Here is an 18,030-nt window from a genome sequence, read left to right on the forward strand (position 1 = left end):
ACACACAGCACTGCTCCAACCCAGAGATCTTTTAAAACAAGCCTGAAGACCTTTCTGTTTGCTGACTTATTTTATCCTGCACTGCAGCCCTAACTCTGGAAATGCATTTACTTTTTATTGAGCTTTACTCTTCGTATTTGTCATAAATGAATGTTAATAATGCTTTTATGTTTTTATCTTTCATCATTTTAATTCTCATGTCGATGTTTGTTGTTCATTTCGGTTGATGTAAATCACCCTTAAATTGCCTTGTTGGTGTAATTGCGCTATACTAATAAAGTTGCTATGCCTTAAAATAAAAGAGAAGACTCACCAGTGGAGGCATGTGTCCTCTGTGCATCTGCCCTGTGGTAATTTGCTGCTGGGCAGATGGCATAGTACCCATATTGAAAGTGTCAGGGCCACCAATAGACCCAGATCGAATAATGCCAGGAAGTGCTACTGAGCCGTGCTCCACCCGTCCGACCCGATTGAACTGTTGCTGCAAAATTGTGGACCTGGTGCAGCAGGAAATAAAAGAGATGTCAATTATTAGGCTTTCTACAATAGTAATTTAGATAGAAGAGTCTGATATTAGATATAACAACACTGGGACACTTGAAGTTCCTTCACATCTGTTTCAAATATCATTAGCCACAAGGACAAGAGCTTACAATAACTAACGGTAATGTAGAAATGATGTGCTTGAATAAAAATATTTTCACTAGTGAGAATCCTCTTGTGATCAGCGGTGCTGGCGAGACAAAACTAATTTGTAAAGTAATAAGCTATTGCATGGTGACTTTATTGACTTAAACCGATAAACAACACTAGCGTAAATCTTATATGGAAGAATCATCAGACTCAAGGTCAAGGCTGTAATTATCTTCTATGAGAGAATCACAGCTGTGCTGATATTCAGTACATCTCCCATGTGTTCGTGTTTACATATAAACATCGGCATCAAGTGGTTTAATTGTGCATATATATGTTCGACTTAACATAATTGTATGTAGCAAATGTATGAAGATGGATTTAAATTGATTATCTTGTGGATACATGGATAACAAGATTTACACACCATCAAAATCCGTTACTTGAAATGCAATTCAATAAAAACTAATTGAGGGATGGAGACTGTATCATTAACAGTCTAAACAGATGATCAGGGGTGAGGCCACAGTTACTTTCATTACTCATTAATAAGGGATATTTGCTGGATTACTTGAGTTATTTGATTTTTAGATATCTTGGAATATTAAATACACGTTGACCAACAAACTGCCCACATTTTTTTTCTGATCATAAAGACTAAAGGACAAAGAAAGCCTTCACACCCAAAAATCCTGGAGATCAGCATCTATCAGTCCTAACAGATTATACAAGAAACATTTAGATGCAGCGATATTCAAAGAAAAACTGTAACATAAGCAATAACAGAAATCAAACTGCACAAATCTATCAAAGAATGTTATTGATTATTCTAAGACAAAATAGATATATAGGTTATAGATGTAAAGGGGCATGTTTAAGATGTAACCGATCTTAACATGATTACCATAATTTTCAATTACATTTTATTTTAAAATAATATCTGTTAGGGTGCTTGTGTTAAGTGCTTTTGCACGAGTATTAATCAATAAATTATGATGATTACTTCCCATGACAATGAGGCTGTTATTAATGAATTGAGCAAAACTGACAAAATTCTAATTAAAGCAATCACTCCAGACAAACAAATGTTCCAACAGTGAGCAGAGATTGTCAGTAGAGATATTGTACAGAAAAAAAAAAAAAGCATTTTCATGCCAAACTCAACAGATGCTCCTGACTCCATTGGTTAATTATGGCTTGTTTTGAGAGGCAGCAATTATGTTTTTTTGCACTGAGAAACACCACATGAGTCAATTGGCATACAAGTAACAGGGATATGATGCCATATTTTGCCAAAGAGGGGTTTCACAGGATTTGCATAGATAACAATTATAAAAACTGTATAATCGAGCCTTAAACCTTGAACTTTTACCAAATTTCTATCTGCCATTAAGACATACAAGAAAACAATGAAGGAAAGCAAGCAAAACAAAAAATGCTCACAACTAATTGATATTTTAATGTTCAAGACATCTCAATTACATAATAATGCCATTTTCCAGGTGATAATAAAAAAAAGATTTACCCTCAAGGCAAAACTCATGCAAGAAGGCAATTGAACAAAGTGTAATCTGGAAAACCGTGATCATCATCAGTGGTATTTAAAGATTCATAGTGCCTGTAACTGCATCACGTTAGCAGTGCATTTTTCATTTTTTCACGGCATTTAATTTTGGTTAATACCCCCAAAGACAGTACTATCCCAGGTGGAATAGGAAAAGGGTCAAGAACTGCATGATGAGCAAGTAAGAAAGGATGCTTGTCGTATCAGCGTATGCTATGAGAAGAAAATATAGCAGACCACGCCTCCAGAGGTCTCACAACAGAGCAACTTGTGTCCTCAAACTGGTTCACACGCACAGATTTTCTGTGGCAGAAGGAGCTACCAAATGGAGAACTCATGGTGGGACAAATCTTAAGTAGTGTCTCAGAACTCAGGAAAGTCCAGCCCCACAACATCCAGGCAAAAGAGACAAGGTTGCTGCTGTACCGCCTGACCAAGGTCTTCAACTGATCCAGAATGGTGAAAGCTATCGACAGACTCGAGTGACATGTAAAAGAAACCAAGGGTCTCCAGAAGCAGAGCTGACAATAATCCAGATGGGTCAAGAAGCAGCCTTTTCAAAAGAGACACAGTGCCTTCAGAGTCACGAGACACCAATCAAAGACAAGGGCAACATGCCCAGATAAAGTCCATTCCTCGATGACCAAGGAATCCTCAGAGTGGGAGGCCACTTAACCCATACTGGTCCACATCCACATGTGAAGCCTCCTCCGGTTCTTTCAAGAGACTGTTATGTGTCAATGTTACTTGTTAAGCACAATCACGAAAGAGTACTCCATCAATGTCGAGGAATGACCATGAATGCACCTCCTGGGAAGTTTATCAGCGAAGATCGACACCTTCTCAAGTAATGGTGCCGTATTCGACTCTTAGCCAACAACTTCTGGATGCGGTGGAAGAAGAACCTTTTGAACCTCCAACACTGACAGAAGTGGATCAAAGATCATAGAGACACAAAGGTCAATGACATTCTTCTTCTACAAGATGGTACCACACCACGTAACCAGTGGAAGTTGGCCAAGGTCATCGAAGTGTATCCAGGAAAGGATGGAAGAGTGAGAAGTCTGAAGTTGTTTATTGGTTACTCCGCTCTCGATTGCTGTTTTCGTTGTTTTTAGTGTCGTTATAGTTAAAGCCTGACATACCAATGTCGCTAATGCTCGTGGCGCTAATGCTAAGGATGCTAATGTGGCTAGGGGTTAAAATATTTCCATTGTAAATACAAATGTAAAGGCTTCATATCATATATATATAATTAAGAGATTTAATTCATGTGATGTCAAAAGTTAAAGGGCTAATTTTGGATATAGTTTGACAGCTAATTTATTCTGTAAATAAGTTTAGAACAGTTTACAAGCCATTTTATTGTATGTTAGTGTTAGAATAGCATAAGTTAGCGGGAAAATGATCATTCATAGGCATTATTAGTAAGAGACTTATGTTTAAGTGCAATTTATATATTGTTTAGTTATTAAGTCTTAAGTAATTTGTGTTTAATTGTTTATGCATTTGTTGCATGTCAACAGATGTCACATTTTGGAGTTGGTGGAGTTTAATCAACCCTGAGCAGTAAACATCAACTGTGCCGTCGTCATTTATTACAGCGAGGGAGGTACAGCGCTGTTTTTGTATTTAATGCTAACATTACCTCTCTTGGGGAGTACCATGCTGGGCAGGCAGAAATGTAATTACATGCACAATTAAACAGTGAGGTTTGAATTCATGAAGAGTAACTAGACTGCGTTCAGTGAATCAGAAGGGTCAGCAATTTCTCACAGCAGACACGACTCACTTCTTGGGTGAAACCGATTCCTCCAGCATGGTAGCTTCTTCATCTCCCTCAAGACCAAAACGATCTTTACTCTGCTTCTGCGGAGAGAAAAGCAGCAGAACTCAGAGTTCAAGGCGCAAGTGTGAAGAATTGTGTAAATTTTAATTTAGAAGCAAGATGTTTTCTTTTTCACTTGCCTTTTTAAGGATGATGTCAATATACCCGGCAATAAGTTGGGATATCTGCTCTCCCTCGGTAGTCTGGACAGAGTAGTAACTTTCCTGATACTCTCCAAAATCCTACAATACAACGAAGATCAGCGTGAGGCCGGGGTTTTTTAAAGTTGTGGGGGGGATGAGAGCCGGAACCATATTCCAAGCTCCTCAATCCCACCTACATAATCTCTGTTTATTACACAAAGTAGAAACCTTGCATTGGATTTTTTTTCTTCTTCACATCAAGATGCGACTGTTAACAGTTACTGATGGGCTCTATATTAAATGAAAAGCACAACTCTCAACAGTTTGATGCTTCTGGCTTGAAATGATCTTTATACACAGTCTGCAACAGTTACACCTATGATGTCACACTTTTATGATTCTATTCGATCGCCATTACACTTACCATGATCTGAATTCAAAAAATGTGTGACGCAAAATAATTCCCATATTGTTTTGGTTGCATCTGTCATAAATGTGTTGAGAAGAGAAAATCTCTGTCAGTCAAATTCCGTTGTTTTGTTGGTTTTACAGTGGCGCTATAGCAGCATTCTGCGATCATATCGCTTATGAATATAAGTGGCATGACCAAACCAAACAATTGAAAAAGGTGAGACCTACAGTCTGGAAAATACAATAACAGTTGAACCAGTTTAATTACAAATATTTTAAGGGATCTGACCCCCTGATTTGTTTTGCTGCTGCACACCCCTTGAAGCTCTCCGACAACCTCTGGGGAGGACCACCGCATACTTTGTGACGTGTAAAAAAGAAACAAAAAGATGTTTTACTTTAGATAGCCTGAATAAACTCTTCAACATCTTCCTGATTCTCAGGCTTAGTAGAAAGAAGAATCGACAAGCGAAGGGCTGATTAATAAAGAGCTGTAGTGAATGTGTAAAACTGCTCACTTCGAAGCTCTCCACGAGAACACAATCGAAAGTATGTTTAGTTTAAATCAATGTTGACAAATATACCTCAGAGTTTTTCTTATTCTTTTCTTTTTTTTTTTAAATTTGCATAATCTATTAATCTTTAAATGGAGTGCCCCTTTCGCAGTACAGGAAGAAAACAGCCAACAGCTGGTAAAGGAAATTGAAAAAGCTTTCAGATAAATAATACATCCAAAATACACCACATTCTCCTCCAGGAATCTATTGTTAACTCAGATGAAATAGCGGGCTTGCATTATGGAAATATTCAATATTGCGGTTCGAAACGACACAATTTCAAGGATGCTATTTGTATTGGAAAAAAACAAATTGGTGAGGAGAGTGAATGTATGATGCAGAGCTGCTGAAATCCGTGTACACAAACAGACTTTTCTCCTCAGCACTTCTTTAAATAGCACCGAGCACTTGATGCAGAGAGAGTCACACAGTACCAAGGTGAAGCTCTTGGGGGAGGCCGCCCATCTCTTGACCGTTGTCAGAGGCCATTCCTGCACCACATCCTTCGTCTTCTCATCCACTCGCATGACTGACTCTTTGGTTATTCCCAGCAGGCGCGGGACCAGCTTATTTTTACCCTTCATCTTTTCCTGTCAGATAGGAAAACATCAGACAGCGTTTATGGCGCCTCTAAACACCTACACGGATGATTCATTCAAGGCGCGAATGCAAAAACCGCCGTGCCTTTCTGCTGGTGCTGTTGTAATACACATGCTGTGTCTGTGGCTTGAAGCCCCGAATAGAGGAGGAGGAAGGGCAGCTGTGAACTGACCCAGCAGAGTTCAGGCTTGTTTAACTGCTGCTTTATTGAATAGGGTCTCCACAGGTTTTAGTCACTGTCAGCACAGCAGCATGGCACTTCCACCACCTCTCTGCCTGACCAGCTCCACTGCCCTCCGCTCTCTCTCCCCACTGAAAATCTATTACAGCTCACTTCAGACACAGAGCCTACACTTGGCTCTCCTCCAGGAGAGCGAAAGATGAAGCCGAAATTAGCAGTGTGTGTAGAGATGGGAAGTGCAAATATGTGCATTTGAAGTTTTTGTTCCTCTATAATTCTTTTTAATCACTTGGTTTAAATAGGGAGCTCTGAAAATCACACAAAGGGCAATAAGTCAGCTTTTAAGTTCAGCGCGCTTACACACAAGGACAGATAACATTGTTTCAGTGTTCTTTGCACACAGGTTTATTAAAAACATGTATTGTTTTAGGTCACTTTACTTAAACGTCATGATTACCAAGGTTGAACTAAAACAGGAAGTTTGATTTTCTAATCTGAAGTGGTACATTGAATTAGTACATAATTTTAAATAGTTTAACCTTGATCATTGTTGGGAAAAATTGTGTGCGTGTTTGGGGGGGGGGAGGGTTCTTCACTTTGTACAAACCTGAATATATTACTACAGTCAGTATACAGGCACAGAGTCTACAGACTTATTTATTCCCCATGCACATCCCTCCCATTCCTGTTATGTTTACAGCAATTCAGGGCTTCCCAACCTGAACCTGCAGTGATTAAAGACTGACAGATGAGAAATGAAAGGTTACAATAAATGCTCTGACAAAGCCAAGTCCGTGCTTTTGAGAGCATCAAGAGCAGAGTGCAGCTGGGGTGAATTATTTAACAGTCTCGAGAACTCCATCACTACATCTTCTCATTGAACAGACAGTGCTGGTCCACATTGACACACACACACACACACACACACACACACACACACACACACACACACACACACACACACACACACACACACACACACACACACACACACACACACACACACACACACACACACACACACACACACACACACACACACACACACACACACACACACACACACACACACACACATTTTCACAAAGATAATTTGAACCCTGCGGTGTGCTTTAACTACGGAGCCAAACATCCCATTTATCGTCCATTAAGGCTGCAACAGACGCTTTTCCGCTTTTTTTTTTCCCAGTCTTACTTACAAGTCCAAAGCCAAATTGGCTTGCATTTGAAAGCTTTTATACTACCTGCCTCTCCAACTTTGTCCCATTCACACGCTGCACTTTTATTTCACTTTGGTGTTTGTGATCCCAGAAGAGAAGAGAATTGCTATTTTCACAAGTATTTCCCGGCTCTCGGTGTGCCGCCGAAGATGGTGAAACACGCATGTTTATTGTAACCACATAATCATTAGGCCAATATCTGAGAATAATGAGGGGATAATAAGGGAAAGTTATGTTAACGTTTTACTGTTAGCTGTGTAAATTGCCTAATTTGCAAATTGCAAATGCTTTCAGATTGTAACAGAAGCCCAAAGTAGATAATAGATTGGCAAAAATATAATGCTTACAATAAAAACTAAATGTTCATTTATGACTTAACTGAAGGTAAAAAAATATATACTTAACAGTACTAGACAATAACAATTTGTAATTGCACTGATTCATTTTTAATGGCTTCTCTATTTGAATGTGTTAGTCCCACCTTATTACAGCAAAACTGGAAGTTTCTAGAGTATTAAAAAGTAAGATGGGAGGCGGCACTTTCACATATTGTGTTTTCTTCCTTGTGTCGGAGTCTTGAACTTTAAGATCAGATTTACCCATTGTTGTAGTTTGGACTGGCTCAGGTTACCTTGGACCATTTCCTAGTTCAGCTGCAATAAGTTTATACTACTCAGAGGCCTCATTCAATGCAAGAGCCAAGCTAAATAATCCACAATCATTCACAAATTCACACACAACTTCCACTTTGACACATGGATATGGATGAGGGATCCTTGAAAAATGTGTTTTGATATTTTTTTTGTACTTGTTATCCAACATAAGTCTGTAAAAGCTTTTTTTCCCCCCCTCCATATATTAAGTTGAGTGGAGTAAAACATTACTTTTAGCTCTTACCTTCACAAGGAAGAAGGATACGCCGTACGTCTGCAGGGATCTGGCAAGTTTCACATACTTCACTTTTCCCTCAATCTCCGTCATCTCTCCACAGTTTTTATGATCCTGGAACAACAAGAATTGCATCTCTAACTCAAAGCTGGCGTCCACATGCATTGTATGTAATTTGACAATTTGTACCTTAATTTAAAGAGAAACTACTATAATTTCAAGAGGCGGTCTGCAGTCTTTTAAATGCAACATGTGATCAATGTAATGTGCGTACTTGGAATATTTTCTTTTCGGACCCTCTCTGCTTGATGTACTCCTTTGGTAGGAACTCCTTCAGGCTACGGAGATAAATGGCATTTTTCCACGGTTACCCGTTTGAGCTACAGGCATTTCCTTTTCTATTAACATACCTCCACATATGAGGTCACATCAGAAAACAGTTGTAACAGCTGACATCACCCCTGAGCTTTCCACAAGAGGAAATCCCTGAAGTAACAGCCTGTGTTGAAGCAGGCGATAACTACTGCACGGTGAGGTGAGCATAAAAATAAAAAAAAAACACGGCACTCCTCTGAATGCAGGATTTAAAGGATCTTTTTGATAAGAGAAGCTTACTCCAGAAATCCAGGCTTGTGCTTGTGCTCCACGTGGGGTCCAAACTGGATCTGAGCCTGGATCCCTGCAAACTCACAGGCTTTATCAAAGGAGACAGGGTGGGATCCATTCAATATATCATCCCTCGCCTGCAGGAGACATGAGGAGAGGGATTGAAGAGTGAGTAAGAGGCAGTACCACGCAGGAAAAGGATAGGACTACAAAGGCAAGAGAATTATCCAAAATTCACCCAACAGAGCTCTGTAATGAGCACTTCGTTGTGTGCTTTGGATAAACTCCAGCTTCAGAAGAGAGGATGTTTAAGTGAATGACGAAGAGTGTTTCAAGAGGACATACATCATGACTGAGACTCACGCACACAGGGGACCCAAATAAAATTTGTTTGTGACAATGAAAGTCACTCCGCCTACTTTCAAATCTAACAGCTTCAACAATTTGTCATCACAGGCCCATTATGTGTTATTAAAAAAGGAAAACACTTTACAGAGAGGCATCCGTTTCTTTCACCATATCCCAGCCGCATTACGAGGCCTCAAGTATATAAGGAATTTAATGACAGGTTTTTTTCTTGATAAGAAAAAAAAACCTAACAAAAAAAAATCCTTGTCCATGTTTTGTTGATCATACATGTTTACATATATACAGCCTGGCAGTATACATTTTCCACATCATTTCAATTGATGGAAAGGGAGAAGCCCTTGTTGACATCTTTCAAATGCTTATCCCTGTGCACAGTTTTCTCCAAGGGGTAGTCAGCTCTGCCTCTCCCTCTATCTCAGTCTCCACTCACTCTCTCTTTCTAGTTCACTGCTGCAAATTTAATGGCTCCAAAAGCTGAGAGTCCTCGCTGACAGTGAGAGAGGCTCCATCCGTGCTTTTAGAATTAGCATATCAGTGCACAGCATGGACTCAACTCATTCTTACGTCCCATTACATCAATGAAAAACTAAGCAGCAGCTTACTGCTGTAATGAGGACAACAATCTCCTCTACTCACAATCAAGTCCCCTTTCCAAGTGCAATTCACTGTGGAGAGCACGGGCTCTGACTGAACACAAGGAGACACTCTATAATTAGCTCTTACACATGCCATTCACTCTGATAGACACTGTTCACCAGACAGTATTCATTTGCAAAAAGATACTAAGAGTAAGGGGGAAGAAGATGCACTAAATTTAGAACTGTCGTTGCTTGGTGTATGCAGACTGGTTAAAGGATCCACTGAGGGGCCATAAGCATTAGGAAAAAAATGTTGCGGGAGCCTTTGTTAGTATTACAGAAATATTTGAGTGTGCAGCAGTTTATAAATATCACTGCACAATAAATGCTGTGGCGTCTTGAAATTGTTTTTTTTTTTAATAGTAGATCTATTTCTAAATAAAATCCAAAAAAGCCCCAAAAGCGTTTTCATATCAAGGTAAAACTAACATGGTTGATTCAAGTACCCTGGATGTAAACAGTATAATCAATGTAATAGTGACTTCCACCCTAAAAGGAGAGTAATAGATCAACACCGGTAATGCAAAGGATACATTATATCAGCCATTCTCATCTTCCATTACTGGTGATATTATCAGGGAGTCATTATCCAGCAGAGTGGGAAATGTAACAGCGGTCAGGTAGCCAGAAACCAAAGTGGGTTCACACTCGGAAGCTAAATTGGCTCAGAAATGACAGCTTAGCACTTTAGATGTAAGTCTGAGGGAATTGTGTACATGAGGAACTATATAACAGCTTTCTCTGCTTTTCAGCTAAATATATTCCGTCCAAGTCACTCGGAGGAGGTAATAAAAAAGGGCTGTGTACTTTGACGAGGGCGGGATGGGGAGGGGAGCTGCGCAGCAGGTGGTGATGGTAGGTGCTATCATCAGAGTAAAGTGAGACGTGTCATGAAGTCAAGCCGTACACCTGCGTGAATATCACTAGAAGCTGGTAGACAGCTGAAAGCTGCACAGCTGTGAGGGAGCTCGTGCCTGTGAAGTATGAATGAGTCAGCTGATGCTTGTTAGTGGCATTTTATAATGTGGTGTCGCTATTTTATTTTATTTATTTATCTTTTTAATTGTTATAATGATCGAAGTTGGGCGAGTTACTAAAAATAGTTCCTGAACACAGTTACTAGCTGCTTCTTTAAAAAGTATTGGATTTATCGTACTACTTATTCAGACAAGGAAGAGGTAGAAATTCCTTCTCATTGTGTTGATAATGTGCTTATAGTATTGCTATGGCATGAGTGCTGTCAGGACTGTGTGGGTCAGTCTCAGAACTGATTTACTCATTCACTTCATCAGTCATATTAAAGTCCGATATCCATTCGTCGAAACCTATCTGTATGCCACTCCATTTGGTACAGGGTAGCGGGGCGGTGGAGAAAACCCAAGTTAACTACAAGCAGGGACAGGATACACGCAGTACAGGTCGCCAATCTATCACAGGGCCAACACAGAGAAACACATACTCACATTCACACCTAGGGGCATTTTAGGGTCGTCAATTATCCTCGCATGCATGTTTTTTAGACTGTGTGAGGAAACGCCCAGCTGGTATTTGAACCCATGACCTTGTTACCCTGCTAAGAGGCGAGAGCGTGAATCACTGTGGCACAGTATGGCCCTAAAGTTCAACATTTTCAATTGAAATCGCTCCACTATATGTACTCCTGCCACAGGGCAGTGGTTACAATTTTCAGCAGTGGAACTCATCATATCATTGGTGCTTGAAAGAAACTGCAAAAATGTTGCGCATAGAGAAAACATATAGCTATATATTGTATTGAAAAAAAAATACATATATTTCCTTTTTGTATAACATGGATGCAAAACATCTTTTAATAAGTGAAAACGAAGGAGTAGGATTTAATGTTTGTATGCACTTCTTTCTGAATATGTTTGCATCTTTTATTGGAATCGTTTTTTTTAATTTTTAATTTGAAATGAATAAAGTTCATTTATCCAACAAGAAGAAGCTGCAACAGATCAGCTGAGAAAAACCATGAACATGCAGAAAGCAATTTATAAAAGGTAATCTAAAGGTGATTTAGAGGCTGCAAATACATTCTCAGCATTGAGGAGGCAAGCTCAGCCTCATTAACTCACACTAAATATATTTCCCATCTGTTCCAGGGAGCAGGACAGAAAGAAGAAGGTTTTCATTTCCGACAAAATGAATGAATAAGAAGTTCACAAAGACTTCTGTAAATATAAATGTGCTAATGATTCCATGATAGTAATTACTTACTAGTGTGTTACTTAAAAAAGTAGTGCCATTACTTCATAACATGTTGGTACTATTTCCGATGATCACAAATAAAGTACTGTCTGACTGTGTCTGTCTATGTGTGTGTGTTTGTAAAAAAATGGCTGCCCCTGCCAGATTTGTACCATGTCTGTCAAGAGTCTCTATGGACAGACCCTCAATTACTCCTAGCAGATAGGCCAGGCGATACAGGGACTGGTTCTGCGACTCCATAATAGAGCTGCATGAGTGGAAGTGAAGCACAAGACATCATGACACATGCAGCCTGAGGCTACAACACTGAGGTCAACCAGTCCACCATGGTCCAGCAGAGCACACAGCTTAATACAAAGCCATAAAAATAAATGCTGACATAGGGAAGCACTAAAGCACCTGAAAGTGCACAGCCTTTGAGTAGACATGTTTGCAAACAATTCAGTGAGTAAAGGAACATTACTCAATAACCAATTAAAGAATATACATGTACAGCCTCTTTCTATGTTTTTGTAATTCCCCCCCCAAAAAAACCCTTGAGTTTGTTAAAATACAGTCATCATGAAATGATACACTGTGCAGGATATCAGGGACTCCGTCAGAAAAACCTCACCAAAAACTGCAGACGACAAACATCAATCTACTTTGGTTCGTGCCATCTCCTGATCCAAATAACGCATTTTCATAAGTGATTAAGAATGACAGCAAGAGAGCGAGCTGCATCGGGTTATGCTTTTGCTGGGGAGATTTGTCTGTGTCTGAGAACAACTATAAAGGGAGTGGCAGAGTAGTGGAGGTGATTAGTCGGTTACTGGCAGAGCCTGTGTGTGTGTGTGTGTGTGTGTGTGTGTGTGTGTGTGTGTGTGTGTGTGTGTGTGTGTGTGTGTGTGTGTGTGTGTGTGTGTAATCATGGAAGTCATGAATAACTATTTGAGATCATTGTATATTTGCAGGCGTGCTCTGTCATAGAGTTTCCGGCAACAATGTCATCATCTGAATGATCTGAATTCAATTATGCAATACTGGTGAGTTTCGGTGGATTAATGGAAAATGGAGGCTCGATAATGCTGCATAGAAGAGAATGAGAAAGAGAAAGATAGAGAGAGGAGGAGAAGCCTGGGGTATGATCCACTCTGAGAAAGATCTCTCTTCTGGCTCTGTTTGGCCTTTTTAACACAGTGACAAATTAGAGCCACTGCTATGAGAAGAGTCTCTGTGTGAGAGGGAGGGAGGGAGGGAGGGAGAGAGAGAGAGGGAGAGAGAGAGAGAGACAGAGAGAGAGAGACAGAGAGAGAGAGAGAGAGAGAGAGAGAGAGACAGAGAGAGAGAGAGAGGCAAGGGGTGGAGTTGTTATTGTGAAAGGAAATATGAGTCTGTGTTGAGGGGAGACCATGATGTGCACGGTGCTGTAATGTGTGCCAGGGTAAAAAGGGTGGGGATGCGTGTGTGACTATGTCAGAATGTGTAAGAGATGGAGGGGGAGTGTAGGCTGGCATAAAACTGAGGGGAGGGAGAAAAAAAAAAAGAAAAAAAAAAGAGGTAAAATACCAGCAGACAGATAGAAGGGAGGGGAGCATCTGGAGCCGATACAGAGGGTGGGTGTCTGCATGTCTTTCATGAGTGAATTCAAAAACTCCCAAAGCGCCAGGGATTGAAGCACTGAAGAGAGGCAAATATGAACAACTGTGAGCATTTCAAAAAATATATAAATCTCGAAGTGAGCTGCTGTTTCTCGGAGATCATGTATTTTTGTGGGTGAGCAATAAATTATCTTTCTATAATTCACTTTCAAGCAATGTTTTACATCAATTTCCGTGAGCCTCCTCCCTCTTTCCATAGATCGCCCCTCTATCTCAAAGGGCACGTGTGTGTTTGTGCATGCATACATACGGTAAGGATGTAGTTGATTGGGATTCTGCATACATATACGTGCATCGTTTAGAATCCATGCTTGTTGTTAGGCAAAATGTAAATGCAGTGATGTGGGCTGTACTGCAGTATTGCTTCAGTAGTCAGCTTGTCAGCTGAGGCATATATAGTGTGTATAAACTGTATGGAAATTGAAAATTTTATATCAATAAGGTTCACATCAATATATGTATTGGCCTGATGCTGCAGAAGTAAATGCCAGTAACTGCGAAGCATGAAAGAATCAGCTGATGCTACTTGATGGCATTTTCTAATTTTAAGCTGTTCCTTGTGGCTGTGACACATTGACTGATAGCTGAAGCTACATTCGTTAAATGAAGTCAAATGGTGGAGAATTGAGTTTGACTGCTCATTATTAAAGTCAACTATTTTCAAGTATTCCCTTCACACGGTGAGATGGTAGAACCATTTCATGGCATAATTCAAACAATAACCCACATGTCAGTGTGCTGGTTAAGAGGTGCATGCATGGCAATCACAAACTGTCTCCCACGTCTGCTCAAACACACAAACAGCACCACAAACACCGATATGATTATTTTTGTTGGAGCCTGTTGGTCCAGCTATAGCAGCAGAAAAAAAAACAATTAGACCTCGGTCACTCGCTTGTTTTGCTGCATCAGCACAAACGGCTTATGTAACAAGTTTACCTGGACGTAGAGCAGATTTAGCTGGACTGGATCCCTCGAGTCCACATTCTGGTCTGAATAGAAGAACTTGCGCCTGAGCAGCAGAGTCTCGCACTCCTCCACTCCCTGCTCTCTGAATGTCCTGCTGTGGTCCAGCCAGTTCACTTCACAGTCAATACACATACTCTGTTACCACAGGCACCGTAATGAATAGGCATTCAGTTTTCACAGATATTGCTAAAGGAGGGTAATAATGGTGAAATTAAGCAGGCAGACGGATAGGCTTTGGCAGACAATCTAACTCATTCATCACACAAAAAAATTATTCTATTCTACAAGGGTACAAACGATGTCATTCGTATTATTACCAGTTCAGATGAAAGCTTGTTTTCAGCTACAGGTGGAAAGTAATTTATATATTTGCATGTTTCAAATTTTAATTGCTATCCTCGAGGATAGCTATTATTTCATCAAACCTTCCGATGTGCATGAACTCCAAAAGACTTGACTCCAAATGTCAGGTTCAGTAAAGTGCAAATATAAAAATAGTGTAAAAACAATCAAGGTGCATCCGGTGCATTTGCTTTTGCAAGCACGGACTCACAATCGTCGTCTGTGTGCAACTTGGCTTTGAGCTTTTCCATCTTCCTCTCATCTCTCAGAAGCAGAGTCCTGTCTTTCTTCATTGTGCCCATCCCATCCTCCTTCTTGTCCTCTGTCACCTCTTGAATGAGTGAGTACTCCTCATAGTTGGTGATTCCTGAAAAGTTAGCCAGGGAGTTCTCAGAGGAGGAAATGCTTCAAACCAGGACGATAACTTCGACCATGATAGAGAAAGCAAATCGGCATTTCTCTTGCACTCTGGTTTTATCTCTTCCTCTCTACTTCGAAACAGAAGTGAAGGGAAGCTGGTGAGGAGCCAGAAAACTAAAATAGGAGCCGAGGAGAAGAAGCCAAGCAGAAAGCCCTACTCCAAATAAACATTTTCCAATAAAGCTATCTGCCAGACACACATCCCTCTCCTCTTCACTCAATTAGGCTTGGTAGCAGCCCATTATAATTGAAATATACAGCTTAGGGAACACCTCTGTGACAGGCAGGGACGCCATGGTCTGGGATTTAGGAAGAACACTTCAGCATTTATTAGAACAAGCTTGTTTGAGCTTGATAAATCATGTCTATCTTCCTCTCAACCAAAGGTGATTAGGACTATACCATGCATGCATCAATGCTCTGAAGTGCTTAACAAATGTGACTGTTCCAATATGAACTGTGGAGCACATAATAACATGGCATAATGCAACTCAGCACGAGACCATTGGTATGCCTGGGACTAAAAATAAAAGGCAAGCTGAATAATTCACGGTTCGGATGGTGGCTTGACAAGACTGCTTTTTCACGTATATTAACACTTACCTATTCTACTGCATATGGTGACAAGCAGCTCGCCAACTGTTTTGGAGTCATCCACCATTATAGTTTTAACTGCGCCGTCCAACATTTTGATCTTCTGCGGCCTTTGCTTCTTCTTATACTCCAAAACATCCTGAGAAAACAGGAGAAGAAGCATACTGACATGCATAGCCCCATACACCCATCTGTAAAGTAGACACAAGAGGCTCCCAGTAAGCACAGAAGCATAAATATCTTCGGTTCAGTGAATCACTTTAAGAAACAATAAATGGCATTGACAGTTCTCCACAGCGGACGGTGTGACGTACTCCATTTCGCAGCATGTAGTAGTCCAGCGTTCTTCCAGACTCAAGCCAGATGCCTTTCCTGGGGTCATCGTCAGACAGAAAGAGCCCATAATCCGAGGCTGAAAGACAAAAGTGAAAAACACGGCATGGAAATGTAAATACCTAAAGATTCCCTTTATGTAAATCACATGCACCGGTCAACCTCCAACCTTGTCCTGTCTGGGCCTCCGGGACTCTCTCTCTGATGATTCTGCAGGCGTCGTACACAGGGGTGGACGGTTCAAACTGCATGGTCTTCACAACGTTGCATTGGCGCACACAAATCTTCAATGACAAGGCCACCATCTTGGAAGGTTGTGTAATGGCCTCACGACCTATACACCTGAAGAATCACAAATGTAGACAGATAATGTAAGGTTTAGAGCGCATAAAGTCAGAACATTGCCCATTATTCCAAACTAATGGTCTGTGTCACGGCCATTATCAACAAGCCAGCATTAAAATGTCCTTCCATAAAACAATCAGGCCTGAAAGCATGAAGACGGAGTCTCAGTGGCAGAGGAACACACAAGGCACAGAACAAATCATCTCAATTATCTCCTTGGGTCATCTTTACCTGTGAAATTGAATGTGCGTTATGCCATAGCCCTGCTTCAGCAGCTCGTCCCTCTTCAGTTGTTCTGATATTAAAGGCATATTGCACGAGGAGCTTCTGCCCGTCTGTACTGCATGAAGTATTTGGCAAGAAACAACATTTCAGCAGAAAAAAGGGGCAAATCTCTCTAATCGGCAAGAAAAACAGAAGGTGGGTCAAAATATTTCCCTGCTGAATCATTACTCATTCTTTTATGGGTTTGAACTCTCCTCCAGAAGCAAACTTTACTGTAAAACTAATCAGTGGGTGTTTTATTATGAACCACAATTAGGGTGAATCAATTCTGCTATTCGCACCAGAAAAGAAAAGGTGCTGACAATACAGATTTTTCTTCCTTCTTGACCTAGCCTTCATCACAGAGAAGGTTGAAAGCAATACATACAGCCACCTACAGTATACCAATGAGGCTTTCTGTTCTCTTAATTGCATGCAATAGACTTGAAAGGTATTTGAATGAACATCTGTCCTCCATTACCTGCACTCATGTACAAACACTAATTAACTACAGCCCAGCGCTATGATTTTGATGATTATCAATGAAACTCTGAATATGTTTTTTCAATTTGATCATGCCATTCAAAAACCTCCAAATGTGAACATGTATACACTCAAAACAGATTTGAGGCATGAAAAAAAAAGAGAATATACAGTATAGTTGCAAATAAACTTTTGTATTTCCTACTTTTCCCCCCTTATATTTAAAATTCTACTGTTACACCAAACATTGTGTGTTTGCTGTGTCTAAGGGCCTCAGAGTTTTAGGCTGGAAAGTCTGCAGGATTAACTAATGAATGTCAGAGTTGATACTGAATAATTCAGTCTGCAATGAATATATGGCATTATGATCATCTAAGAACTACGGGAAAGAAATATATTTTTTCACCCCCGTTTCATCCTTTTGTATGCATTTTGATTCCAATATTGAAAATATTGACATTACAAAGCATTTATTTTTCTTTTGTGTCTTACAATTGTTCTCGTGTGATGTACGTACATAACCAAATGCCGGGCAGGGCTAAAGACATACATGACAGTAAGAAATGTTTTGTTACAGTGGAATGTGGAACGTAAAAGTAACACAAAAAAAAAAAAAAGGTCTGTATTTTCCTCTGTGGTCTGAAATAAAGGCAAAAGTTCAGATCGTCACACAGACCGGATTCACATCTCCGCCACATGAAAAAGCAATGAGTTTTTTTGTTCTTAAAACTCAGCGCTCATCCACAGCCCTCTTTTGAGCCAAACTAGAGAAA

At 40.2% G+C, this 18,030-nt stretch overlaps 1 protein-coding gene across 1 annotated transcript in view; it reads right to left on the minus strand.

Annotated features, from left to right (window-relative positions):
- Positions 1-18,030, minus strand: part of tln2b (talin 2b) — an 86,701-nt gene that overhangs the window by 40,671 nt on the left and 28,000 nt on the right. The window contains exons 2-13 of the mRNA XM_080474327.1: positions 16,335-16,507; positions 16,147-16,244; positions 15,842-15,971; positions 15,030-15,185; positions 14,447-14,589; positions 8,641-8,768; positions 8,300-8,363; positions 8,035-8,139; positions 5,571-5,726; positions 4,166-4,267; positions 3,990-4,066; positions 314-497 (exon numbers count right to left, since the gene is read on the minus strand). Of these exons, the coding sequence (XP_080330453.1) occupies positions 314-497; positions 3,990-4,066; positions 4,166-4,267; positions 5,571-5,726; positions 8,035-8,139; positions 8,300-8,363; positions 8,641-8,768; positions 14,447-14,589; positions 15,030-15,185; positions 15,842-15,971; positions 16,147-16,244; positions 16,335-16,470 (1,479 nt within the window). The 5' untranslated portion in view covers positions 16,471-16,507. The remainder of the gene's footprint in view (positions 1-313; positions 498-3,989; positions 4,067-4,165; positions 4,268-5,570; positions 5,727-8,034; positions 8,140-8,299; positions 8,364-8,640; positions 8,769-14,446; positions 14,590-15,029; positions 15,186-15,841; positions 15,972-16,146; positions 16,245-16,334; positions 16,508-18,030) is intronic.

Source organism: Lipophrys pholis (assembly GCF_963383615.2).
Source record: "Lipophrys pholis genome assembly, chromosome: 11".
NCBI classification, from domain to species: domain Eukaryota; kingdom Metazoa; phylum Chordata; class Actinopteri; order Blenniiformes; family Blenniidae; genus Lipophrys; species Lipophrys pholis.